At 40.9% G+C, this 27,371-nt stretch overlaps 1 protein-coding gene across 1 annotated transcript in view; it reads right to left on the reverse strand.

Moving 5' to 3' along the window:
- The window catches only part of LOC135056657 (alpha-2-macroglobulin-like), a 221,455-nt gene that overhangs the window by 169,424 nt on the left and 24,660 nt on the right, over positions 1-27,371 (reverse strand). The window contains exons 6-8 of the mRNA XM_063962103.1: positions 27,016-27,172; positions 21,701-21,785; positions 3,351-3,492 (exon numbers count right to left, since the gene is read on the reverse strand). Coding sequence (XP_063818173.1) covers positions 3,351-3,492; positions 21,701-21,785; positions 27,016-27,172 — 384 coding nt within the window. The remainder of the gene's footprint in view (positions 1-3,350; positions 3,493-21,700; positions 21,786-27,015; positions 27,173-27,371) is intronic.

A 27,371-nucleotide genomic window follows, 5' to 3' on the forward strand; every position in this document is an offset into this window, starting at 1 on the left:
AGAATTCTTTATTTATACTAGGGAATGTGAAGCTGGTAAAAAAAGGTAATTAAGCTAAACTAGATCTACATAGATACATCAATCCAGCAACCATCCACTACCTATCCATCCATTCAGTGCTGTATTTAAAATAAAATATTCTACACACACACACACACACACACACACACACCACAGAATTATCAAGCGATGTTCTTAGAATAGTTCTTAGAACATTTTAGAACAGTGTTTCCCAACTTCAGTCCTGAGGAAACCCTAACAGTGTATGTTTCCCATATTCCGTGATAGAGTACTGGTACATTCATCATTACTAACACATTTTATCATTGACTTTTTTTTTAATCAAATAAATTTCCAAATATTAACATGTGGAAAATGTTACTGAAGATAGAAGGAAGAGTGAACCACTGAACGTTAAAAAATAAACAGATGAACTGCACTGAAGGAAAAAAAATACAAAATAGAGCAAAAAAACATGGAGGAGTTGAAGATACAGATAATGGGATTAAAGGGGACACTTGGATAGAAACAGCCCCTTCACCATCAGAAACATGCAGTACTTGTGCCATATGAACCATTTGGAGAGGAAGCAGAAGTGGAGTATGGTATCCTGTCTCCATCTCAATAGTGAAAATAATTTTAGTAGTGCTCTGGAGCCAGTTGGGGATTCTTCTGGAATTGAGTAATATTGCTTTGGATTGCAATGAAGCTATGTCACAAAACTTATCAATTGTAGTTTGGAAAAAGTACAACAAGGTGGGAAATTACACTAGATCTTGATTTATGACTGTAAAGATCAGGCCTGAAATGTCATGCCAAAGGCTTTTCATGTGAGGTCAAGCCTAGAATACCTGCAAAAAAAAAAAATCTCATGCAGGAACAGTTATGCCAGCATATTCTGGTTTTTATGAGTAACATTTAATACAACTTGGTTGGTGTCATGATGGATCAGTTTAACCTGTAGTTCTAAATGGTCATAGCATAGGGATATGTAGTGCATGGATAGGTAGACCATCTCCCACTGTTGAGGAGAGAGGGTAGAGGCTAGATCTGATTCCCGCTGCAATTGAGAGGGATATTCCTCCTGGGAGATACCCCTTAGAAAGTGCCTGTACCAAAAATCTTTTCCACGTCCAACATTCCTACTTCTGAGGAGAGTATCAGAAGGGTCAGAAAAGAAGCACTGTTTTCATAACACTAGTGTTCCAATGACATATCTGCAAATATTTATATATTTTTTGAAGGGAGTCCAAATTGAAATTGGAGCTGAGAAAATTGGAATTTGTAGACATTAAATTAGATAGTGTGGCAACTCCCCTACAACCCTATGCAGAGACACTGAGATCATGAATATGATGGGCAGTAGCCGTTACAGAAAGCAACCAAGTGGTATGAACCATGTCCTCTCAGAACCCTAAGGGAATCCTAAATGGGTGGACGAGTAATTGGAAAGGAGATACACAAATGTATAGGGGTATATAGGAGGTCTACCATAGGGTTATTTGGAAACAGGGCCTACTCCTGGTCCACATTTTGTGAGTGAGGCAACAACCAGTATCCAAGTTGAGATTATTGAAGGGACCAAAATAGGAGAATAGGCTTGAACATTCCAGTGCACACAACAGATGCAAACTGACTCATAGGTCAAAAAAACAACTCTGGGGGAAAAGAAGTCCCTTTGTACCAGGGTAGTAGCAGAGCCGAAGTCTAACAATTTGTCTCCCATCTGTACAACAACCTGTATCAGAGGTGGAATGGGGCATGTTTTAGAACTAGTACAGACCCCCGCAAAGGAGCAGTCCATTTGTGTATGCACTCTTACTTGATGCCGGAATTGACCACATGATGAACACAACTTTGGTGGAGATGCTGGGGAACTCACATACTCTAGTCCGCTGGCTTCTGGGTAGCAGTGATCATCAATTTCCCTGTAGTGCAATATCTGCGGTGAAAAGCCTCTCCCACTCCATTAAAATATAACACTCCAATCAAGGGATTTGAACACTAATCCTCATGTACCATATACAGACTTCTAGCCTGTGAGCTATCAGTAATAGTATAACATATACATAAATCTGCTTAGCTGCAGTGGTCCAAGTTTATAATTATATATAGCTTGTACATAGATAAAAGGCTTTCAAGTTAAGAGACTTTCCAGATATCCAACTGTATTTGTCAGAAGTGCCAATCGGCCAGTCACACCCTGCTGTTTTGGGATTATAGCAAAGAATATATAGGGGGTGCGATGGGGTGGGGTGGGGCAGCCAGTGAAGGGAGCACCCTTGCAGCAACCAAGCATTTTGCTTAATAACAACAAGCCAGAGGCAATGTGGTTCATACAAATGTAAACAGTAAACATATAATAATCTCTAGAATAGCTGAGACCGACCGCCATGATACACTATAGGTAGTCAAGAAAAAATGACTACACTGCTCCGCTGTGATCCCAGTGTCTAGGAGAACAAAAATACCTGAAAACAGGACATCTATAATACATTATAACTATTATACAGGTTGAGTATCCCATATCCAAAATGCTCGGGACCAGAAGTATTTTGGATATCGGATTTTTCCGTATTTTGGAATAATTGCATACCATAATGAGATATCATGGTGATGGGACCAAGGTCTAAGTGCAGAATGCATTTATGTTTCATATACACCTTATACACACAGCCTGAAGGTCATTTTAGCCAATATTTTTAATGACTTTGTGCATTAAAAAAAGTTTGTGTGCATACACACAATTCATTTATGTTTCATATACACCTTATACACACAGCCAGAAGGTAATTTAATACTATAATTTTACTAACTTTGTGCATTAAATAAAGTTTGTGTTCACTGAGCCATCAGAAAACAAAATTTTCACTATCTCAGTCTCACTCAAAAAGTTCCGTATTTCGGAATATTCCGTATTTCGGAATATTTGGATATGGGATACTCAACCTGTATTATGTCAAATAAATCTGGACACTTCCTTTATGAATGCTATAAGTTACACCACATACTGTAGATCAGGGCTGGCCAAACCGGTCCTCGAGATCTACCAACAGTTCATGTTTTCCTGGCCTCCTGGAGATCTGTAGAATTGTCAGCTAGGAATGAATGCAGCACATCTTAATTAGTAATGACTACACCTGTGCACCAGCTAGGTGGTCTGGAAAATGTGGACTGTTGGTAGATCTCGAGGACCGGTTTGGCCAGCCCTGCTGTAGATGATCCTGCTTCTCAATAAATGTATCAGATGGCAAAGAATAACAATCATTTCTGTACAAATCACAATGACTACTTAGATTTTTTAGTTTCTGCAAATCCCTCTGCACTAATCCTGAGCCGGCATTTCTCACCTTAACATCCTGTAGTTTTATGCATTTTTCTGAGTGTCCACCATCTTCTTCACTGCTGCTGTCAGTTTGCCAAGCATGGTGAGTAGTGACAAGACAGACTGTAAGGTTAACAGATCCATGTACTGGTTTTCCATAGGTGTAGCTAGAAAGTGAATAAATTAGATAATAATGGTGACTCTATCTCATAATCCATATATTTATCACTAAAACCCATTTAGTTTGATCAGTGATATAACTGCATGATGACAAAACATATGAGGATATATACACAGATGCAGCACTCTCTGAATTCCAGTATAGGGTGCAGAGCCCATAAAAAAAACATGGATCAAAATACTATATATATATATATATATGAAAAAGAAAACAATGGAGGGCGCAATGGTGAGTGTAATAATCAAAAGTAATTTACTGGCAAAGTATTCACTCACACACATTTAAAGTAAAAGGTAACCAGCGCAGTGTAGACAGCTCGTGTAGCCTCGGGATAGCATACACCGATGCACAACGTTGCTTTCTGGATACCAACAGCTGTTGTGGACATCCAGCCGCACGGACTACAAACGGACCTCACACGCCGATCATCCGGGCACTGGATACACGTTACAAGTCCTGCTGGCCACGCCCAATGCGTTTCGTCACGGGACTTCATCAGGGGGTGTGGCTAGCACCATTACAACACGCAATTTATATCCAAGCAGCATAATTGATGCAATATACATACATAATTAAAAATCTACAATAACAGCAGCATAAAGAACATTTATACACAACACTGAAACATATTATAAATACAATATCATAATACATATTAAAACCAAATTGCTTAGTTTATTATAAACAGCGTACTGAGATACACACTATATAAAATCATCTCAATTGACAAGGATAAACTAATTGATAATTGGCGCACCTCCTGAAAACGGTCAAGCACTTTTACTTAAACCGCATACAAAAGGCTGACCATACCCGTTAAATCGTGGTGCTCTAATAAACCCTGGTAGTATGAGTAAATGGGGTTAGAGCCTGTTATCAATTAGTATTATTAAATGATGGTACATAAATATTCATATAAATTTAACCTTCTCTCATCAGCCTTTTGTATGCGGTTTAAGTAAAAGTGCTTGACCGTTTTCAGGAGGTGCGCCAATTATCAATTAGTTTATCCTTGTCAATTGAGATGATTTTATATAGTGTGTATCTCAGTACGCTGTTTATAATAAACTAAGCAATTTGGTTTTAATATGTATTATGATATTGTATTTATAATATGTTTCAGTGTTGTGTATAAATGTTCTTTATGCTGCTGTTATTGTAGATTTTTAATTATGTATGTATATTGCATCAATTATGCTGCTTGGATATAAATTGCGTGTTGTAATGGTGCTAGCCACACCCCCTGACGAAGTCCCGTGACGAAACGCATTGGGCGCAGCCAGCAGGACTTGTGACGTGTATCCAGTGCCCGGATGAACGGCGTGTGAGGTCCGTTTGTAGTCCGTGCGGCTGGATGTCCACAGCGGCTGTTGGTATCCAGAAAGCAACGTTGTGCATCGGTGTATGCTATCCCGAGGCTACACGAGCTGTCTACACTGCGCTGGTTACCTTTTACTTTAAAAGTATGTGAGTGAATACTTTGCCAGTAAATTACTTTTGATTATTACACTCACCATTGCGCCCTCCATTGTTTTCTTTTTCACATGTGCTGAGGAGTACAGGTTTACTCCTGAAGGAGGACTGCTGCAATAATACATTTGGACTAATATATCTCAAAGACTATATTGTTTTAATGCGCGACTTTATTTTTCATATATGTATATATATAGATAGACAGATAGATAGATTAGATAGATAGATAGATAGATAGATAGATAGATAGATAGATAGATAGATAGATAGATAGATAGATAGATATAGTACTGATGGTGTAATGGTTAGCATTACAGCCTCACAGCACTGAGGTCATGGGTTCAATTCCCACCAATGGCCCTAACTGTGTGGAGTTGTAAGTTCTACCCGTACTTGCGTGGGTTTCCTCCGGGTGTTCTGGTTTTCTCCCACAATCCGAAAACATACTGGTAGGTTAATTGGATCCCAACAAAAATTTACCCTAGCGTGAATGTGTGTACATGTGGTAGGGACTATAGATTGGCAGGGACTGATATGAATGGCCAAATATTCTTTTTAAAGCGCTGCCGGAATATGTGTGCGCTATATAAATAACTGGTAATAAATAATTTTATATATATATATATATATATATATATATATATATACATATTCTTAAAATACAAGAAAAGATGAAAACTGATCCACTAGGGTGTTGCTTATACCAAATATAGCAGCACTGTGGACTCAATACCACATGACATTAAATATACAGAACCACACTATGGCAATCTCCTCCACTTCTTCCATGCTCATTGGAATCTTAACCTACTGTATATATTAATATATTGGAAAGTCACCCAGCAGGGTGATGAGTATGAAATGTAATGGATAATAAGAATCCAAATCGGCTTCACTGAGCTACTCGCTGTTATAGAGATGTGCGGCTGGCACTTTTCGTGTTTTGTGTTTTGGTTTTGGTTCTAATTCCATTTTTCGTGTTTTGGTTTTGGCTTGGTTTTGCCAAAACCACCCTTTCGTGTTTTGGTTTTGGATCTGGATGATTTTTAAAAAAAACAACCATAAAAACAGATAAAATCAAAGAATTTGGGGGTAATTTTGCTCCTACGTTATTATTAACCTCGATAACATTAATTTCCACTCATTTCCAGTCTATTCTGAACACCTCACACCTCACAATATTGTTTTTAGGCCTAAAAGTTGCACAGAGGTGGCTGTATGACTAAGCTAAGCGACACAAGTGTGCGCACAAACACCTGGTCCATCTTGGAATGGCACTGCAGTGGCAGACAGGATGGCAGATTTAAAAAAATAGGCCCCAAACAGCACATGATGCAAAGAAGAAAATGAGGTGCAAGATGGAATTGTCCTTGGGCCCTCCCACCCACCCTTATGTTGTATAAACAGGACATGCACACTTTTATAAACCAATCATTTCAGCGACAGGGTCTGCCACACGACTGTGACTGAAATGCCTGGTTTGTTTGGGCCCCCACCAAAAAAGAAGCAATCAATCTCTCCTTGCACAAACTGGCTCTAAAGAGGCAAGATGTCCACCTCATCATCATCCTCCGATTACTCATCCCTTTCACCGTGTACATCCTCCTCACTGAGTATTAATTCGTCCCCACTGGAATCCACAATCACCTGTGTACCTTCTGGAGGCAATTGCTGGTAAAGGTCTTCCCGGAAGACTTTATAATTAATTTTGATGAACATCATCTTCTCCACATTTTGTGGAAGTAACCTCCTACGCCGATCGCTGACAAGGTAACCGGCTGCACTAAAAACGCTTTCAGAGTAAACACTGGAGGGGGGGCAACTTAGGTAAAATAAAGCCAGTTTGTGCAAGGGCCTCCAAATTGCCTCTTTTTCCTGCCAGTATATGTACGGACTGTCTGACATGCCTACTTGGATGCTGTCACTCATATAGCCCTCCACCATTCTTTCAATGGTGACAGAATCATATGTAGTGACAGTAGACATGTCAGTAATCGTTGGCAGGTCCTTCAGTCCGGACCAGATGTCAGCACTCACTCCAGACTGCCCTGCATCACCGCCAGCGGGTGGGCTCGGAATTCTTAGCCTTTTCCTCGCAGCCCCAGTTGCGGGAGAATGTGAAGGAGGAGCTGTTGACGGGTCACGTTCCGCTTGACTTGACAATTTTATCACCAGCAGGTCTTTGAACCTCTGCAGACTTGTGTCTGCCGGAAAGAGAGATACAACGTAAGCTTTAAACCTAGGATCGAGCACGGTGGCCAAAATGTAGTGCTCTGATTTCAACAGATTTACCACCCTTGAATCCTGGCAAAGCAAATGAAGGGCTCCATCCACAAGTCCCACATACTTTGCAGAATCGCTCCATCTTAGCTCCTCCTTCAATTTATCCAGCTGCATCTGCAAAAGCCTGATGAGGGGAATGACCTAACTCAAGCTGGCAGTGTCTGAACTGACTTCACGTGTGACAAGTTTGAAGGGTTGGAGAACCTTGCACAAGACGTACATCATTCTCCACTGCGCTTGAGTCAGGTGCATTACCCCTCCTTTGCCTATATCGTAGGTGGATGTATAGGCTTTAATGGCCTTTTGCTGCTCCTCCATCCTCTGAAGCATATAGAGTGTTGAATTTCACCTCGTTACCACCTCTTGCTTCAGTTGATGGTGGGGCAGGTTCCGGAGTGTTTGCTGGCGCTCCAGTCTTCGGCACGCAGTGGCAGAATGCCAAAAGTGTCCCGAAATTTTTCGGGCCACCGACAGCATCTCCTGCACACCCCCCTCATTTTGAAAAAAATTCTGCACCACCAAATTAATTGTATGTGCAAAACATGGGACATGCTGGAATTTGCTCTGATGTAATGCACGCACAATATTGGTGGCGTTGTCCGATATCACAAATCCACAGGAGAGTCCAATTGGGGTAAACCATTCTGCGATGATGTTCCTCAGTTTCCGGAAGAGGTTGTCAGCTGTGTGCCTCTTGTGGAAAGCGGTGATACATAGCATAGCCTGCCTAGGAATGAGTTGGCGTTTGCAAGATGTTGCTACTGGTGCCACTGCGGGAGGCAATACATCTACCCAGTGGGCTGTTACAGTCATATAGTCCTTAGTCTGCCATGTTCCACTTGTCCACATGTCCGTGGTTAAGTGGACACTGGATACAACTGCATTTTTTTAGGACACTGGTGACTCTTTTTCTGACGTCTGTGTACATTCTCGGTATCGCCTGCCTAGAGAAGTGGAACCTAGATGGGATTTGATACCGGGGACACAGTACCTCAAATTTTTTTTTAAGTGACTCTAAACTAATGGTGGATACCGGACGCACCTCTAACACCAACATAGCTGTCAAGGCCTCAGTTATCTGCTTTGCAAAAGGATGACTACTGTCATATTTCATCTTCCTCACAAAGGACTGTTGGACAGTCAATTGCTTACTGGAAGTAGTACATGTGGTCTTCTGACTTCCCCTCTGGGATGACGATCGACTCCCAGCAGCAACAACAGCAGCGGCTGCAAAAGCAGGTGTACCACTCAAGGATCCTACGGTGGAATCTCGGATAGGAGAGGACTCCTCAGTCTTGACAGTTACATTGCCTGCAGTACTACGCACACTCCTAACTGAGGAGCAAGCTGACGTTGAGGGAGTTGGTGGTGTGGCTTGCAGGAGCTTGGGTAGAGGAGGAAGAAGGGATTTAGGTGTCAGTGGACTGCTTACGCTCTTACCCAAAGTTTCACAACTTGACAGTGACTTGTGATGAATGCGCAGCAGGTGAGATATAAGGGAGGATGTTCCTAGGTGGTTAACATCCTTACCTCTACTTTTTACAGATTGACAGTGGCAACAGATGGCTTGACACCTGTTGTCCGGTTTTGAGGAGAAATAATTCCACACCGAAGAGGTGGCTTATTTGGTAGTTTGCCCAGGCATCACAATGGGCTTCTTCATCCCAAGGACAACAGGTGTCTCCCCTGGTGCCTGACTTAAACAAACCCCATCACCATAAGAATCCTCATTGTCAAATTCCTCCTCAGCGCCAGCAACACCGATATCCTCATCCTGGTGTACTTCAACAGTGACATCTTCAATTTGAATATCAGGAAATGGACTGTGGGTGCTCCTTCCAGCACTTGCAGGGGATGTGCAAATGGTGGAAGGAGCCACCTCTTCGCCTCCAGTGTTGGGAAGGTCAGGCATTGCAACCGCTGACACAATTGGACTCTCCTTGGGGATTTGTGATACCATCTCAGAGCGCACAGTTCTTTTCTGTGCTCTTTCCAGCTTAACTCCTTTAATTTATCTAGCGGGAGGATGAGGGCTTCCATCGTCATGTGAAGCTGAACCACTAGCCATGAACATAGGCCAGGGCCTCAGCCATTCCTTGCCACTCCGTGTCGTAAATGGCATATTGACAAGTTTACGTTTCTCCTCAGATGATTTAAATTTCTTTTTTTGATTCTTTTTACTGAACTTTGGCTTTTTGGATTTTACACGCTCTCTACTATCACATTGGGCATCGGCCTTGGCAGACGACGTTGATGGCATTTCATCGTCTATGTCACGGCTAGTGGCAGAATCTTCAGCACTAGGAGGAAGTGGTTCTTCTTGATCTTTCCCTATTTTCTCCTCAAAATTTTGGTTCTCCATTATTTTTTGGGAGTTATAAGAGACAATATGCGTCACAGGAATGACTGGAATTACTGATGACACAGGACACTACCACTGGTCTGATGCAGCCCAACAGGTTGTTATAATTGTTATACTGCAGCAGTGGATATATAGCAGCAGCGTATATCGTCACTGGAATTACTGATGACACAGGGCACTACCACTGGCCTGATGCAGTCCAACAAGTTGTTATAATTGTTATACTGCAGCAGTGGATATATAGCAGCAGCATATATCGCCACTGGAATTACTGATGACACAGGACACTACCACTGGTCTGATGCAGCCCAACAGGTTGTTATAATTGTTATACTGCAGCAGTGGATATATATAGCAGCAACGTATATCATCACTGGAATTACTGATATATATACTGGAATTACTGATATATGGCAGCAGAGAACACCAACACTGAATGGCTGGACTGATGCAGCACAACACACTGACTACACTGGACTGGTCTGCACAACACAGCACCACTTTACCGCTACACTGGATGTATCTGCCTGGCCTGATACAGCACAATACACTGACTACACTGGACTGGTCTGCACAACACAGCACCACTGTACAGCTACACTGGATATATGGACTGGACAGAGCAGCACAACACATGCCACCCCACTTTCCGCCCCAATAAACAGACACTGAGCACACTGAATACACGTCCTCTCACTGTCCGAGACTGGAGTGAAAATGGCCGCGACGCGCAACTACTTATATGGAGTCCAAATCCCGCGAGAATCCGACAGCGAGATGATGACGTTTTGCCGCGTTCGGGTTTCCAAGTCAAGAGGGAAAATCTGAGCCTGGCTCGGATCCGGACTCGAAAGGCAAAGTTCGGGGGGGTTCGGTTCTCTGAGAACCGAACCCGCTCATCTCTAGTTAGCAGTATTAGAGGGGATGGATCGCTCCAGCTCCAAATGTTTGCTAACACATATTATGATATATAATTATACATGGAACTAATGCCAGTTCCATTTGAGTTCTAATACCGAAGTACTTTGCTTGAGAATAATAAAAGGTGGTTTATTATTATTTCTAGTGATTCCCGTTGCTAGCATTTACGGTTTTACTTTTTATAGTCATTGTAAGTATTGAAATTTTTACATTATATGCATCATAATTCCATATATAAGTGGTTTCTTCATATAGATTTTATGTTATGAACACATTATCAGACACTACCGCTATTAAAGATAGGATTGTTTAGCTTGGATATTTTATAGTGTTCGGAATGTATATGCAGCCAATTGGATGCTAGTGGGTCTAAAACAAGGATGGGGAACCTACGGCCCTCCAGCTGTTGTTGAACTACACATATCAGCATGCCTTGCTACAGTTTTGCTATTTGGCCATGCTAAAACTGTTGCAGGGCATGCTGGGATGTGTAGTTTAACAACAGCTGGAGGGCTGAAGGTTCCCGATCCCTGGTCTAAAAGGTCTCCAATACATCACTCAAGCCAGCCCCCTGACAAACTCCTTGACGAAATGCGTAGAGGCGTGGCTTGGTGTCGAAACTATCCTGGAGCTCCCGCTCTGGTGCTCGAGTACTCTGTGATGGTGAGGCTATGACTGGAGGTCCGGCTGACAGCATGGTGTGGTCCCGATTCCAGTGAGCACGGAGGAAGTGGTGGAGATTGCCGTAGTGTGGTACTATATATTTTGTCATGTGGTATTGAGTACACAGTTCTGCTATATTTGGTACAAGCAATACTCTAGTTGCTCAATTTTAAAAATAAACTGATTTGTACTATGGAGCGATCCTTCTATTAATCACTTTTAAGATACAGCTATCCCAAAGGATCCTGAGACGTTCTAATAGGCCCTACACACTTAAAGATTTCACTGAAAGATATGAACGACCTTGTTCATCAATGAACGAGATACTGTTCATATCTTTCAGTGTGTAGGTACCGAAGATGAATGATGCGCAACCCCGCGCTCATTCATTGTTGATTCCAGCTCGTTCATACCAGCAAGCCAATATGGACAATCTCATCCATATTAGCATGCAGTGCTATGGAACCGGGTGGCGGGGGGAGTGAAGAAACTTCACTCCCCCCATCACCCCCCCTTCCTTGCCGCTGGGTCGTCTGACGGCCGTATCAGCTGTTGGGCAGCTCGGCGGCCAGTCACCCAGTGTGAACGGCCCATTACAGTCGGGAGCTGCAGTCTAATTAGAACAGAAAAGACCAAGTGCTGCCAATCCCCTGAGAATTAAGGAGTCAGATTGAGAGACTGCTTCTTGGATTAAGTGTGGTCAATTTTACTCATGTGCACAGGTAGTTTCTAGCACACATATATTTTGTCTACACACACACACACACACACACACACACACACATACATATATATATATATATATATATATATATATATATATATGCAGGGGCATTTTCAGAGAGGAGGGGAACGCATGCAGCCTCCATCCACGGGCTCCCTCCTCTCCGGCAGCAAGTAGACTCTGGCAAACTGCCAGTGTCTACTGTGCATTCACAGGTCTTCGGGAACATGGCGCCTGCACCTTGTTCCCGGGGACATCTCCAGTGCGCATGGGCAAATCACTCCGAAATGGCCATGGCAGCCATTTTCCGAATGATTTATGCCTGCACTAGAGGGCCGTCACTGCGGGACTCCAGTCACAGCAGTCACAGCCTCCCATGCCATACCTCTGCTATACTCCTGGCCGTTGATCTAAAAATGACTAGAATAAAACAAAGATATTGATAACATAAACATTTTCTTTGTGTTTTGTAATCATTTTTATAGCTGACGCTCACCAGCTTTGTGGAGATCCCTGGAACTGCAGGGAGACAAGAGATGAGGCAGCAGCAGCACTGCCTAGGTTCTACAGTCAGATACTGCTTTACAGAGTGGGGGCGGGGCCACACCACGGGCAGTATTGCTGCATAAAAAGGTTGCTAATAGAGGCATGCCTCTGAGGGTGGGGGCGGGGCTATACACTGATAGATGCCTACAGTATGTTATGTGACTAGGAAGTGCAATGTAGTGTAAAGAGATCGGAGCTCAGCCCACAGCAGCAGCAACAGGGAAAGAAGACACAGGGATGCAAGTAGGAGAATCAATGGACACTGTAGCTTGGTGTAGTGAGGGGAAAGTTACAGTAAGTTGGGGGTGAGACAGGCTCCCAGCACTCAGACCTATCGCCATATGTGCCTACCCAGCCATTCACCTCACCGCACATTACTGATATATATATATATATATATATATATATATATAAATTCGAAAACCCTCACTCACTCACTGACAGACTCATCACTATAAATTCTCTTACTTCCCAATGTGTTAGGAAGCTGAAATGTCACATTGGCATTCTTCAGGTGAGAATTAGGAAAACTATGTAATTAGAATGTTAATAAACCTCCCCTAATGGGATAAAAAGGGGGTTGACATAATAACATCATTACCGATGCGTAGCTTGCGTTGCATGAACGATAACGCGTATACAGGAAGAAAACAAGATTGCCATATAGTGGTGCACGTTAATAATCATAATAAAATGTAACTTTTAATTCATATTATTAAAAAGAACATTGCAAAATATAGGATAAAATAAAGAAGTGAAAGAATAGAAAAAGTTTAAAATATGTGACTTCCCACACAAAGGGCGTCCGCAAGCTATAGTTCTGTATGCCTATTGTAGTATGTGTATATCCTTATATTTTCTTGTGCTTATTAATAAATATTATGCAATTATCAGCAATTGTTTGTGTCTTGTTCTTTGTTCCCTTATTAGTACATATCCTAGGGTTCCACAGAGATTTGTGTATTGATTCTTATTTCCAGTATAACCACTGTACTAGGGTATATGTTACAAGGTATAACTATATTTAATCCCTATACTGAAGAATCATCACAAGGCTCCCTAAGAGACCAATGTTATCACAGATATCCCCAAAAGAATCAGTCTCAATAATTATATAACAGCAGATCTGGGTGACCACATTCACCTCATATTATGTATCCTTCCTGGAGGACTAAGCTTTGGTATAATCAAATATGGTAAGTGTTGTGAAAAAGGTGTGTATTCTTTCACCCCAAAGACAGTCACCAGTGATTTCAATAATTTATATATGTATAGTATGACTCATTAGGGCTGGTGTGTTCCAATAGGACGAACGGTCTTTGCTTGACTATATTCTTAAGATAAATACTACCCAGCTAAATACAGTTCATATTTCACAGATATCCTTCTGCATAAAAGGAATCATTGTGAATAATTTTGTCATGTCACCAGTTAGAAAAATATATAATGCAGTGCTGAAAAGCTGTAAAATATTATTGCACCATATATGTGTCCATTATTAATAGCATGATTATACAGTCTGGCTGTGGCTCATATATTACTATAATTACTTTGATATCATGGCTTATACATGTTGTTATACCACACAGGGCCGGTTCCGGGGCTTCTTGCGCCCTGGGTGGCATTAGGGGACGTGGCTTCATACAGGGGGCGTGGTCAGTTACACCCCCTGTACTGTAGTAGGATGTGCGGTGCGCGATGACATCATTGCGCACCGCACAGCAAAGGTCCTCTCCACGAAGGAAAACTAGATGCTAAGCGTCTAGTTCCCTTCGTGGAGAGGACCTTTGCTGTGCGGTGCACGATGACGTCAACGCGCATCGCACATCATTACAGTAAAGGTCCTCTCCACGAAGGGAAACTAGACACGTAGCGTCTAGTTTCCCTTCACAGCGGGCAGCGGGACAGCGGGCAGCGGCAGCGGGGGGCACAGCTGCCGCGGATCTTGCCATGGTGCGGCGCCCTCCGGATGGCGCTGGCGCTCTCCGGAAGGCGGCGCCCCGGGCAAAAGTCCTGCTTGCCCGTGGCAAGATCCGCTACTGATACCACATTGAGATCCTCTATCAACAGCACAGTTCTGCAGTTTAGTTGTAACTCATATGTTGTTACAAATGTTTCAATGTTGTAGCTGGTTCTGTGGGATTAGTTTCCACCAACACAGAGCAAACAGCTCTTGAGAGATGCTTTCATAACGTCTCTATCATTGATTAGCAACATAGTTACACATTCTGACTATGGGGGTAATTCCAAGTTGATCGCAGCAGGATTTTTGATAGCAACTGGGCAAAACCATGTGCACTACAGGGGAGGCAGATATAACATGTTCAGAAAGAGTTAGATTTGGGTGTGGTGTGTTTAATCTGCAATCTAATTTGCAGTGTAAAAATAAAGCAGCCAGTATTTACCCTGCACAGAAACAATATAACCCACCCAAATCTAACTCTTTCTGCACATGTTATATCTGCCTCCCCTGCAGTGCACATGGTTTTGCCCTGTTGCTATCAAAAATCCTGCTGCGATCAACTTGGAATTACCCCCTATGACTCATATCTTGCTTAGTGATGAGCGCTGAGCTGTGAGTGTTTCAGTATTGTAGCTATTTGATGAAACCCGTTTCCATCAACACAGGCAGCTATTCGTGTGTATTATTACACAATATTTATGTTCTATATTGGCAACACGATTTGCTGTAAGTATTTTAATGTTATAGCTGCTTCTTGTAATATTAATTTCCATCAACAATAACAGCGGCTGTTAGTAAATATTTTTGGTTTTATTTTTATTTTTTCATTTTTTCACCACATCCATGTCATTTACTGGTGACACCGTTGTATAGTCTGACTGTAATGCATATGTTGCTGTTACTATTATGACTCCTTTAGAAAAAGTATATACTTTCCATCAGCATAAATAGCTGTTATATTCGATTTTATATGTAACTTCAGGATATAATCTATTATTAAATAGTCAGTGTAAGTTATTTAATATATTCCTTTTTTATCACACAGAAATATACATATATCTCTTCCACCCTAATGGTTAACACAATGTTTTGCTCCTGTGAACAGAGCTAAATACGGGGTATTCTGTTATATGTGTAATATATACTACATATCACATTACCATATGTTAAGTGCAATAGTGAGACCATTAGCACATTGAGCCCCTACTCATATATGAGACTATCTGGAAACACACATTCTGGTATTGTCCAACAAGAAGTATAGCAGGATCGTGCCTGAACTATTGTTGCGTTATGTTACTATAATATATAAGACGTTTCCAGTTGCACGTACTATATCCAGATAGCTATTTCCTTCCAGAGGTATGCATGAAATGTTCTGTTTAGTATTGTATTTGTCTCATACACTGTCGGACATCACGCGTGTGGGGAGATCTGCTGTTACTAAATGGTGTTGCGCAGTGTCTATGTCTTTGCTCTATACTGAAAACAGTGGTCTGAAATTTAACCCGTAGAACCACTATTATATAAAGGACTATCTAGATACACATTTCCTATCCATATACTGGTGCCCTTGTGGGAGACAAAGTGTCCAAATGGTAGCCCAAGTTATTGACTCATTAATTGCTGTAATGCACAAGATTATCTTAGTACACACTTTCTATCTTAATACACATTTCTATCCGCACATTTTCTTTCTAAATAGTTATTCCTTTCTGGGAGTGCATATGAGATATTTTTATTATATTGGCATTATACAATGGTGGACGCTGTGTGCACAGGGAGGCCTGACGCACGTTTCGCAGTTGCTTCTTCTGAGCCTCTATGTGCTAATGGTCTCACTATTGCACTTAACATATGGTAATGTGATACGTAGTATTTATTACACATATAACAGAATACCCCGTATTTAGCTCTGTCCACAGGAGCAAAACATTGTGTTAACCATTAGGGTGGAAGAGATATATGTATATTTCTGTGTGATAAAAAAGGAATATATTAAATAACTTACACTGACTATTTAATAATAGATTATATCCTGAAGTTAAATATAAAATCGAATATAACAGCTATTTATGCTGATGGAAAGTATATACTTTTTCTAAAGGAGTCATAATAGTAACAGCAACATATGCATCACAGTCAGACTATACAACGGTGTCACCAGTAAATGACATGGATATGGTGAAAAAATGAAAAAATAAAAATAAAACCAAAAATATTTACTAACAGCCGCTGTTATTGTTGATGGAAATTAATATTACAAGAAGCAGCTATAACATTAAAATACTTACAGCAAATCGTGTGGCCAATATAGAACATAAATATGGTGTAATAATACACACGAATAGCTGCCTGTGTTGATGGAAACGGGTTTCATCAAAATAGCTACAATACTGAAACACTCACAGCAAGATATGAGTCATAGTCAGAATGTGTAACTATGTTGCTATAATCAATGATAGAGACATTATGAAAGCATCTCTCAAGAGCTGTTTGCTCTGTGTTGGTGGAAACTAATCCCACAGAACCAGCTACAACATTGAAACATTTGTAACAACATATGAGTTACAACTAAACTGCAGAACTGTGCTGTTGATAGAGGATCTAAATGTGGTATAACAACATTTATAAGCCATGATATCAAAGTAATTATAGTAATATATGAGCCACAGCCAGACTGTATAATCGTTCTATTAATAAAGGACACATATATGGTGCAATAATATTTAATAGCTTTTCAGCACTGTATTATATATTTTTCTAACTGGTGACATGACAAAATTACTCACAATGATTCCTTTTATGCAGCAGGATATCTGTGAAATATGAACTGTATTTAGCTGGGTAGTATTTATCTTAAGAATATAGTCAAGCAAAGACCGTTCGTCCTATTGGAACACACCAGCCCTAATGAGTTATACTATACAGATATAAATTATTGAACTCACTGGTAACTGTCTTTGGGGTGAAAGAATACACACCTTTTTCACAACACTTACCATATTTGATTATACCAAAGCTTAGTCCTCCAGGAAGGATACATAATACTAGGTGAATGTGGTCACCCAGATCTGCTGTTATATAATTATTGAGACTGATTCTTTTGGGGATCTCTGTGATAAAATTGGTCACTTAGGGAGCCTTGTGATGATTCTTCAGTATAGGGATTAAATATAGTTATACCTTGTAACATATACCCTAGTACAGTGGTTATACTGCAAATAAGAATCAATACACAAATCTCTGTGGAACCCTAGGATATGTACTGATAATTGCATAATATTTATTAATAAGCACAAGAAAATATAAGGATATACACATACTATAATAGGCATACAGAACTATAGCTTGCGGATGCCTTGTGTGTGGGAAGTCACATATTTTAAACACTTTTTCTATTCTTTCACTTCTTTATTTTATCCTATATTTCGCAATGTTCTTTTTAATAATATGAATTAAAAGTTCAATTTTATTATGAGCATTAACGTGCACCACTATATGGCAATCTTGTTTTCTTCCTGTATACAGATTATCCTACCTTGCCTGTGGTAGCACCCCCCATTAAAGACTATTTATATGAATAAAACAGAAAATATCTAAGGGGGTCAATTCAAAATAACAGAAGACTTGTGCGACCTTCCTTCTCTCCATTTAATCATGAACGATAACGCCCAAATGGACAATCGAATCAAAATTTGGATTGCACCTCCAGTATATAGAATGTTATAAATGACAAAAACTGTACCTGACATCGGTGCTCCCCGTGTAATGTCAAGAACCATGGATTAATATTTACTTACATTAAGAAGTCTCAAATGTATGTCTCTATAGCTTTACCAAATTATTAACACTCATTTATATGTACAACAGTGAAAATCAGAACCTCCCATGCGAAGAACGGGCAGAACAGCTATTATATATATATATATATATATATAATTCTTGAAAGCGGCACACGGGGTTAGAATTCAGACACAGCCACAGCAGACAATATCAATGTTTTGATGCTTTATTTCCTCATCATCATCTTCATGGCGAGAAAATAAAGCCTCTACATGTTGGTAATGGGCCTAATCGGTAAGGATTGCAGTTTCTGCTAAAATGCAGTTTCTACAATCAAATAGTTGCCTCCCAGAAATACTGAAAAAACGCCCATCATAAAAATTGCGAATGCATCGCAATATGCGGTCTGATCATAAAATCATACACAATTACCGGAACAATTAAGATTTTTTCCCATCTGCGCCAGGCAAGGTCGTCCACAATTTTTGCTAAACAAGAGGATGGAAGTGGTCATTGCTGACATCAGAAGCCCACCTTAAAAACGCCTGGGCACGCCTGCATTTTTTCAGACACACCCAGAAACGCCAGCTTCTTGTCACTCAAACAGCGGCTGCATTGCGATCACAATGTGTATGCATTTATAGTCGCTGTTTTTGCTGCAAATGCGCAATGTGAACGCTGCACATGCGCAGTCATTCGATAATTGGCCCCATTGCGATTAGCAAATTATGCATTTCTCACTGAATTAGGCCCATTGTCTGCTGAGGTCTGTGTCTGAATTCTAATACTGTGTGCCACCTTCAAGTATGCTGTACATAGACCCCTAAATCAGGTACCCAGGAGGGCACCAATTAATGTGTTAATTGAGACTGGCAGTGCTGCCTGTATATGATATATACCTCTCTCTCTCTCTCTCTCTCTCTCTCTCTCTCTCTCTCTCTCTCTTTCTCTCTCTCTATATATATCCTTGCACAGGATTGGTCGGTCTCTCTCTCTCTCTCTATATATATATATATATATGTATATATATAGCAATGGATATAGAGGTTTGGCACTCCTCCTGTAATTTATAGTAGAAATGGCTCCGGTGCCCTGTCCTTTAGAAATATGAACGTAGACAGTGTATGACTGGCACTCGGGAGACTTGAAAAGATAGGCTGACACAGTTGCTGATGTCATCAGCAACTGTGTCAGCCTATCTTTTCAAGTCTCCCGAGTGTCAGTCATACACTGTCTACGTATATATATATATATATATATATATATATGAACATAGAATTTAGTTGGTGCGCTACTTTCCTTCTCAATTAATGAATTCAAAAAAGAGTCCAAGGTAGATTAACTTGCACTTCGGTTCCACAGGGTATTCCTGTAGTTGGCAGCTCAGTCCTTCAAGGTGTCACTAGGTTTAGTGACAAATTAATCTGGAAAAAGACAAGGGGGGAGGGACAAGCGCCTAATAGTGCAGTAACTTCACAACAAATTAGGTTGTGTATGATGTCGTATCTATAGGTAATATGCGTACCAGAAGTATGATTTATAATGGGCACATCAAACGCTATAATAGCTGGTGTTTTTGCACCGCAATTGGTCCCCTGGTTAGATGTCAATATGGATGTTCTCCAAATCGTCAATTTGCAAATTCGTCGGTCTCGTCCCCCGCTCCACAGGCGATTCGGTGCCACTTTTAGCCTTCTTCTCCTCCAAGTCCACAACTGCTTCCGCTTCCGGGGCCGCGTCTCTCTATATATATATATATATGTATATATATAGCAATGGATATAGAGGTTTGGCACTCCTCCTGTAACTTATAGTAGAAATGGCTCCGGTGCCCTGTCCTTTAGAAATATGAACGTAGACAGTGTATGACTGGCACTCGGGAGACTTGAAAAGATAGGCTGACACAGTTGCTGATGTCATCAGCAACTGTGTCAGCCTATCTTTTCAAGTCTCCCGAGTGTCAGTCATACACTGTCTACGTATATATATATATATATATATGCCTTATGTTGTAGATCTTGTGTGGGATTATCATTTTCTAAAAGTTATAAACATATAAACATATAAACAGTACACTGTGCCTCATACAGGTATATGCACTTACTTACAATTTATATGCTAATGTTGCGGGAGGTGCCCATAGTAAAAAAACGCCTCCTACCAGCCTCTGCCATCTGAGAGCTGCATACAAATATGTAGCACCAGATCACTGTGATGGCAGCGGCCAGGGCCAAAAAAAGGATTTCCGTCACCCGAGTTATTTGGCACCCCACCCCAGTGGCGACAATCCCTGGCAGTAGAGTAAGCAGGGGCGGATTGGCCATAGGGCTCATCAGGATGATTCACAGTATGTTATACCTCTTGTGCTTCCCGTGTTGGGCCGCTTCCACAAATTTTTACAGGACCCGTGATTTGGGCTGCAAGCTTAAATGCATTGTACAGTTCATGAAGGCTGGGATAAGGCAGCGACTGGATCTCCCTGCCTGTGACCTTGAGAGGTGCTGCGGATCCCGGTCACCAAGGCTACAGGAGGAGGAAGTGCGTGCAATAGCTGCCCGGGAGGAGAGAGAGGACGATGATGCTGCTGCTGCTGCCTGCCCGATCAGTACAGGCTGTCAGCTGCTGACAGTCAGATAAGTGCTGCCAGAAATGCTTAAAGTATACTGGCCTGCCACTAGGCCTCCTCTTCATTCCCTGGTTGGCAGGCATGGCAAGGTCCCACTGCCCCCTCTAAGCTTGCACCCCGTTCACGTGCCCCCAGTAGCAGCTGTGCCGCAATGCTCGGCTGAAGCTTACTCAGTCTAGCCATCGGAACTCCTCTGCTGGGGCCAGGAAATCGGCCTCCAAACACACAGACCATGGGCCCGGGATACCTGCACAATGAGGTCAATAAACCACCATTTTGTAAATTAGGCCCAGTTGCCACATGTGATGTTGTCGCACTTGATGCCAACTTGTGTGCAGCTATGAATCTGTCCTTACTGTATATGTTTTATGAGGTTAACACTGTGTAAATGTTTCTAGGACTACTGTGCAATGCTAGTTGCACATGGTACAATTATCAGATCTATCAGCCATCTCACAGCTTATTGCGCAGTGTGAAGACAGCACTTGGGGCAGACGTTCGCTCATACATTTAACAGATTTGCTCCCGACATCCGGAGTGCTGCACAATGTTCGTCAGTCCCAATAAGCTCATGTTGTGTGGTAACTGCAGTGTGTACAGAGATCTGCCTAACAGCATGTAAAATACATCACACCAAGAAAATCATTGTTCATATAGGAACAATATTTGTGTAGTGTGTATTCAGGAGATTGAATGTTTTCAGGATTGTCTCATCTGACAGAAACAAATTGTGGATCATTCATCTTTCAGATGTGTGCCTAGCTGAAATAGAAATAAAATCTAGTAATAATAGAACAGGACAGTATAAGTCTGAAGAGCCACACTATAGAAATACTGTTCTTCATACCTGCCACAAGCATCCAGGTGAAAGGATTTATCTATCACTGCTATAGGGGATGGTACATTCAAATGAAATTCAAATCTCTTCAGTACTGAAAGAAATAGAAAGAGGAATTGAAATTATATACTGTAGAGGATTATGGGCACAAAATTACAGTAGCGAGTTACATTTTTGTTATGTCGTTAGGTTATACTGTAGGTCCGCCCCACACAGATCAATATGATGGAAAATGTTAAGTGTAGTTCATTAGAATGTATTTCTCTGAGGACATACTATGACCAGCAGAAAAAATTAAGTGAACAGGTATTTATAAATAATGCCTTTGTATGTGGCTGTTTATTAATTACATCAAGCTGAACACAGCAAGTGGTAAGCAGGATTAAACACTTAGGTGTCTAACTAAAGAGTGTATTCAAACTGCAAACAGATCTCATAGACCAAACGTTATGTTATCGATTTTGACTGCAAATGTATATTTCTACACTAGCAAGGAGCTTTAGTTATCCTAAAAAATACATGACATTGGTGTGTTGGTTAGGTACAATTTGGCAATCACTAGCATGTATAGGTTGGATGAAATGAACACTCTGACCAATCACACCTCCCAGCTATGTTATATTTACACTAAATAATGGAAATTCATGTGAACATACAATATTTCAGATAGTTATTACACAGAGGACATTATGTACAGTTATTTGTACTTGAGTTAAAAATTATGTGGGCATTCCTAGGATGGACCCTGATTTAATTAACTGGTCAGCAAGTCATCAGAGATTTAGTCATTATATCATCTATGGAGTAGAGGGTCAGGTGATCATATGTGTAGGAGTTTATTGATCTGTGTCAAACTAGGAGGTCAATTTGAAGTTGATAAATATGTACCTCTAGTTTCTGATGCTCCCCCTCAGCCAGAATAAGCTGCATGTTATATTCTGTAACTTTTTTCCTTTTTATTTGAAATTGCAACACGTTTGTCTATGTAATCTGTTACTCTTCATATAATTTCTATAATCAAGCATTGCACTTCTTTTGTAAATAAAGTTTTCCTTTATTAGTCAGTTTTATAAATTCTCCAGAACTCAATTTTTGTGGAAGCTATTTGATCACTAAGGTTATGCTGTAACCTATTAGTTGCTAGAAGCAGAAGGAAACCAGCTAGCTGTGTGGTAGTCTGTGTTGTTGAGCCTGCACAGTTGTGATAGAGTGTAATGGGTGATGGCAGTAAATAGGTGTAGGGTACAAAAGTCAGAGAGACAGACTATCCAATGTGAATATTATATTTAGCTCTTCCTTTGTTATATCAGGACATGGGAATCTGCATGATTGGTCAAGGTGATTAAATTATTTTCACTATGACTATTGTCAGTGAAATTTCAGAGATACCTACTGGGGTCCCTGACAATGACCAACTTAGACACTTTCAATTTAGTCATCTTCCCATCTACTTCATTTCTCTATTAGATGGGCCAAGTGGTTCTTATCTGCTGTCAATTTCTATAATTCTGTATTTAACTAGGAATCTTTTATAACTCCCCTCTGCTTCTCTCCTACTCACACTGTAAACTCTACTTTAAGTTATATTATCTGTTAAGCAAATTAATGTAAGTCAACATACAGTATCTGCACAGGTTTTAAAATTTGTCCATTACAAGTATTGTAGTCAATAATTGTTTGAGATCACTTTTAGATTTGGATCATAATCATGTCCAGTAATCATCCCTTGCTATGTACAGTAGCTGCAGATTTCTATGTTGAGTTGCTATAGTACTAGTCGCACAGGTTGATTCATATCGAGTAGATGACCCCCATTTTTATTATCAAGAACATGTTAATGTTATTCAAAACTGTTTGGGGGGTACTACCAAAGGCAAAATAAATCTACAAAAGAAAGGAAGAGAAAGGGTTCGAAATGCCCTATTGTGGTGCACACAATCTTATATTAAAATATAACTTTTATTACAATATATAATAAAACCAGCGAATATTAAAAGGAAAATAGAATGGTGTAAATAAGAAAGAAATCGTGATTAAAATGAAAATGCTGCACACTAGATGTCACCGGATTGGCTCGTATATTGCTATTGGAGTTTATAGATAGTCAAGAGTGTGTTAGGAGTGTATAATTCCTGTATATACATCCATTAACTGTAGTTCACGTTCATACTACGGTTCTTCTGGCTATAAATAGGACTCCTAAAGTAAACGTCTAAATTTTCTAATCCCTCCCAGGATTTAAAGTATGAGACCATTTAAAGAAGCAGGATTCCAGATGTCATCGTATATAATATAATGATAATACCCTGATTTATATAGATTGCTGAGTGTGATGCTTTCAATAAATATTCTCAATGAATTGATCAAACAAATAGTGTATACAGGTTGAGTATCCCATATCCATATATTCCGAAATACGGACTTTTTTGAGTGAGAGTGAGATAGTGAAACTTTTGTTTTTTGATGGCTCAATGTACACAAACTTTGTTTAATACACAAAGTTATTAAAAATATTGTATTAAATGACCTTTAGGCTGTGTGTATAAGGTGTATATGAAACATAAATGAATTGTGTGAATGTAGACACACTTTGTTTAATGCACAAAGTTATAAAAAATATTGTCTAAAATGACCTTCAGGCTGTGTGTATAAGGTGTATATGTAACATGAATGCATTCTGTGCTTATATTTAGGTCCCATCTCCATGATATCTCTTTATGGTATGCAATTATTCCAAAATACGGAAAAATCCGATATCCAAAATACCTCTGGTCCCAAGCATTTTGGATAAGGGATACTCAACCTGTATTATACTTTCTTATTCCACTATGTCTCAGAATTAGTGTCCAGACTCTATTATAAGGATTCAATAGCACCTATGTGCCCTCCTAAGGCCCACTTGTCTCACTCTTCAAAGAGATGTGCAGACTGTGGTGGAGCTCCATTCACAGCTCAAAGGTTTTGTTAATTCCCCCCCCCCCCTTACTGCACCAGGGACTTGTAGTCAGGGTAGTCAGGGAAAGCAGAGCCTACCCTATCCTCCCTGCCATACTCCAGAGTTTTGATATAACAATTATTATAATAATACAAAGAAGATATTTATGACTTATAAATATCTTCTTTGTTTATTGTAATCCTTTTTATCGTTAAAACTCTCCAGCTTTGTGGGGTCCCACCACGGGCATTAATGCTGCACAGAAAGGTAGACAATAGAGGCATGCCCCTGAGTGTGGGGGTGGGCCTTGTGCACGGATGAACATTTGGATGTGTCATGTGACCAGGAAGTGCACTGTAGTTGGAGCTCAGTCAGCAGCAGCAAGAGATGCAGGTAGGAGACACAATGGACACTGAAGCTTAGTGTAGTGAGGAGAGAGTTACAGTGAGTAGGGGGTGAGACAGGCTACCAGCATTCTAATGCTTACAGAGTGATATTGCACACAGATAGATGCAATTTTGGTGAGATTTGTTGGGTGGTAAAAGAGGGTTGTGTGTATATCGTGGTCAGCAACTGCAGCTACATACACATCTCAGTAGGGTGACCATCAGCCATGGAATATGCATACAGACACAGTTATGCTGCTGCAGAAGACACAGTCCTAGCTACGGGCGGGATGCACTATAAAGGTGGAATACATTCAGCCAAACATCGTGCCATTATCACAGTGGTACCAATCCCATATGCAATAACATATGCGATTAGTACTGCAAAGGATAATTCTTATGATAAAAGCTGTCCTTTCCTATGCCATTGGATCCCTCTGACAGCACATTGCGGAAAGAAGCCCTTAGACATCTATAGGGTATTGCCAGCAAAAGCTGGTGTTACTCTCTGCACCGAAGCCCCAGGATGTGGGGCTTAGTGCATATGTAAATGTGGTAAAAACCACTAAAGATGGGGGTTTTTACCGCATTTTTTTAGTGCATTCCACTGTACATCTGCATCTATGTCTGAATCCAACCCAGTGTCCCATGTCTGCACAGAATATAATACAATTGTATTATGATCAGAGACGTCACCGGGTGTAGTGATACCCGGTGCGCACACCTAATATGCCAGCGCGCTCGTGGCAAAAGGGGGCATGGCTGCAAAAGAAAGGGGGCGTGGACTCATGGGTCATCACTCCGGGGGGGTGCCCAGCATCTCCGGAGATGCAGGGCTTTACTGGGTTGCCCCCGGAGACTGTCTGCAGCATTGTCGGCTCCTCTTCTATGACAGGAACTGGGTGCTGCAGCAGAATTGCACACTGAAGCACCTGGCTCCTGTCATTGCGGAGGAGCCCACAGATTGGTGTCAACCCTTCTAGGTGTCACACCCGGGTGCGGGCCGCACCCCCCACACCCGGCTTGTGACGCCACTGATTATGATTATGTCTAGTACTAGACTGGGTAACAGGGGGGGTAAGGGATCTCCTCAGTGGGCCCCACTTCCTAAGGTTTCCTTTTTCTCTCTTACGATTCAAGTTCCAGACCATTCACTGAAATAAAACATTGTTACTTTATTAGTGGGTCATTTACTTGGCACAGCAGGACCACGGACTGGTGAATGACATGGACCCTTATCACAGCATCCTACCCCTGTGGGCCCATTATGCACCAGCCCAACACTGGTTCTAGATGTTCATAATGTGGACTATACAAAGTATACAGATTACCCTTCATAACTGTGGGCCTTATTCAGACCTGATCGCAGCAGCAATTTCTTTCTCTAATGGGCAGAACCATGTGCAGTGCAGGTGGGGCAGGTATAACATGTGCAGAGAGCGTTAGATTTGGGTGGGGTGTGTTCAAACTGAAATCTAATTGCAGTGTAAAAATAAAGCAGTCAGTATTATTTACCCTACACATTAACAAAATAACCCACCCAAATCTAACTCTCTCTGCCCATGTTATATTTGTCTCACCTGCAGTGCACATGGTTTTGCCCATTAGAGAAAGATTTTACTTCTGCGATCAGGTCTGATTTAGGCCATGGACTAGACATAATTTATATGGGTCATGTTTGCTGTATACACTGGGTTATACACACTCATACAGGTTATATACACAGACCTGGGTTCAAGTCAGTAGGGATTACAGAACTCTGTGACAATAGTCGTACAGTTCCTCAGGATATAAACTATGAAATAGTACCAAATATGTTAAACTTTATGATACACAATTTATGTTCTGCAAATCATAAACTTGCAGATGTTGGCAAAGCATAGACTTATTTATACATATTGTTGTGCAATTTTACTGTTGTAAATTTCATTATAACCATATGTTAGCATATTTATTTTTTATATGTAAATCTATTACTACTCTTTGGTTTATTTGCAACTTACCATATTCAGACACAGTAAAGAATTTTGCACATGCAGAAGGTATGTTAATTATATAACTTCCAAGAGATAGTTCATTTGACAAAGGGAAAGTGAAATCAGCAATCCCATGGTTAACAGGTGCATTCAGCCATTGTCCAATGCGGTTCTGGTTTGGATCCTGTGAGCAAACAGAGTAAAGATAGATCTGTTGTAATCCATTGTGGCAGAGGCATTACTTGGGGGATGTAGGGGGTGTGGATAGTGCCGGATTACCAAATAGGCAGAGTAGGCACCGGTCTTTGGGCACCGCACCTTTTATGGGCCCCCAACCACAGATCAATATAATATTAATTTGATCTTGAAAAAAAAATTATAAT

The sequence above is a fragment of the Pseudophryne corroboree genome, chromosome 3 (assembly GCF_028390025.1).
Source record: "Pseudophryne corroboree isolate aPseCor3 chromosome 3, aPseCor3.hap2, whole genome shotgun sequence".
Taxonomy (NCBI): Eukaryota; Metazoa; Chordata; class Amphibia; order Anura; family Myobatrachidae; genus Pseudophryne; species Pseudophryne corroboree.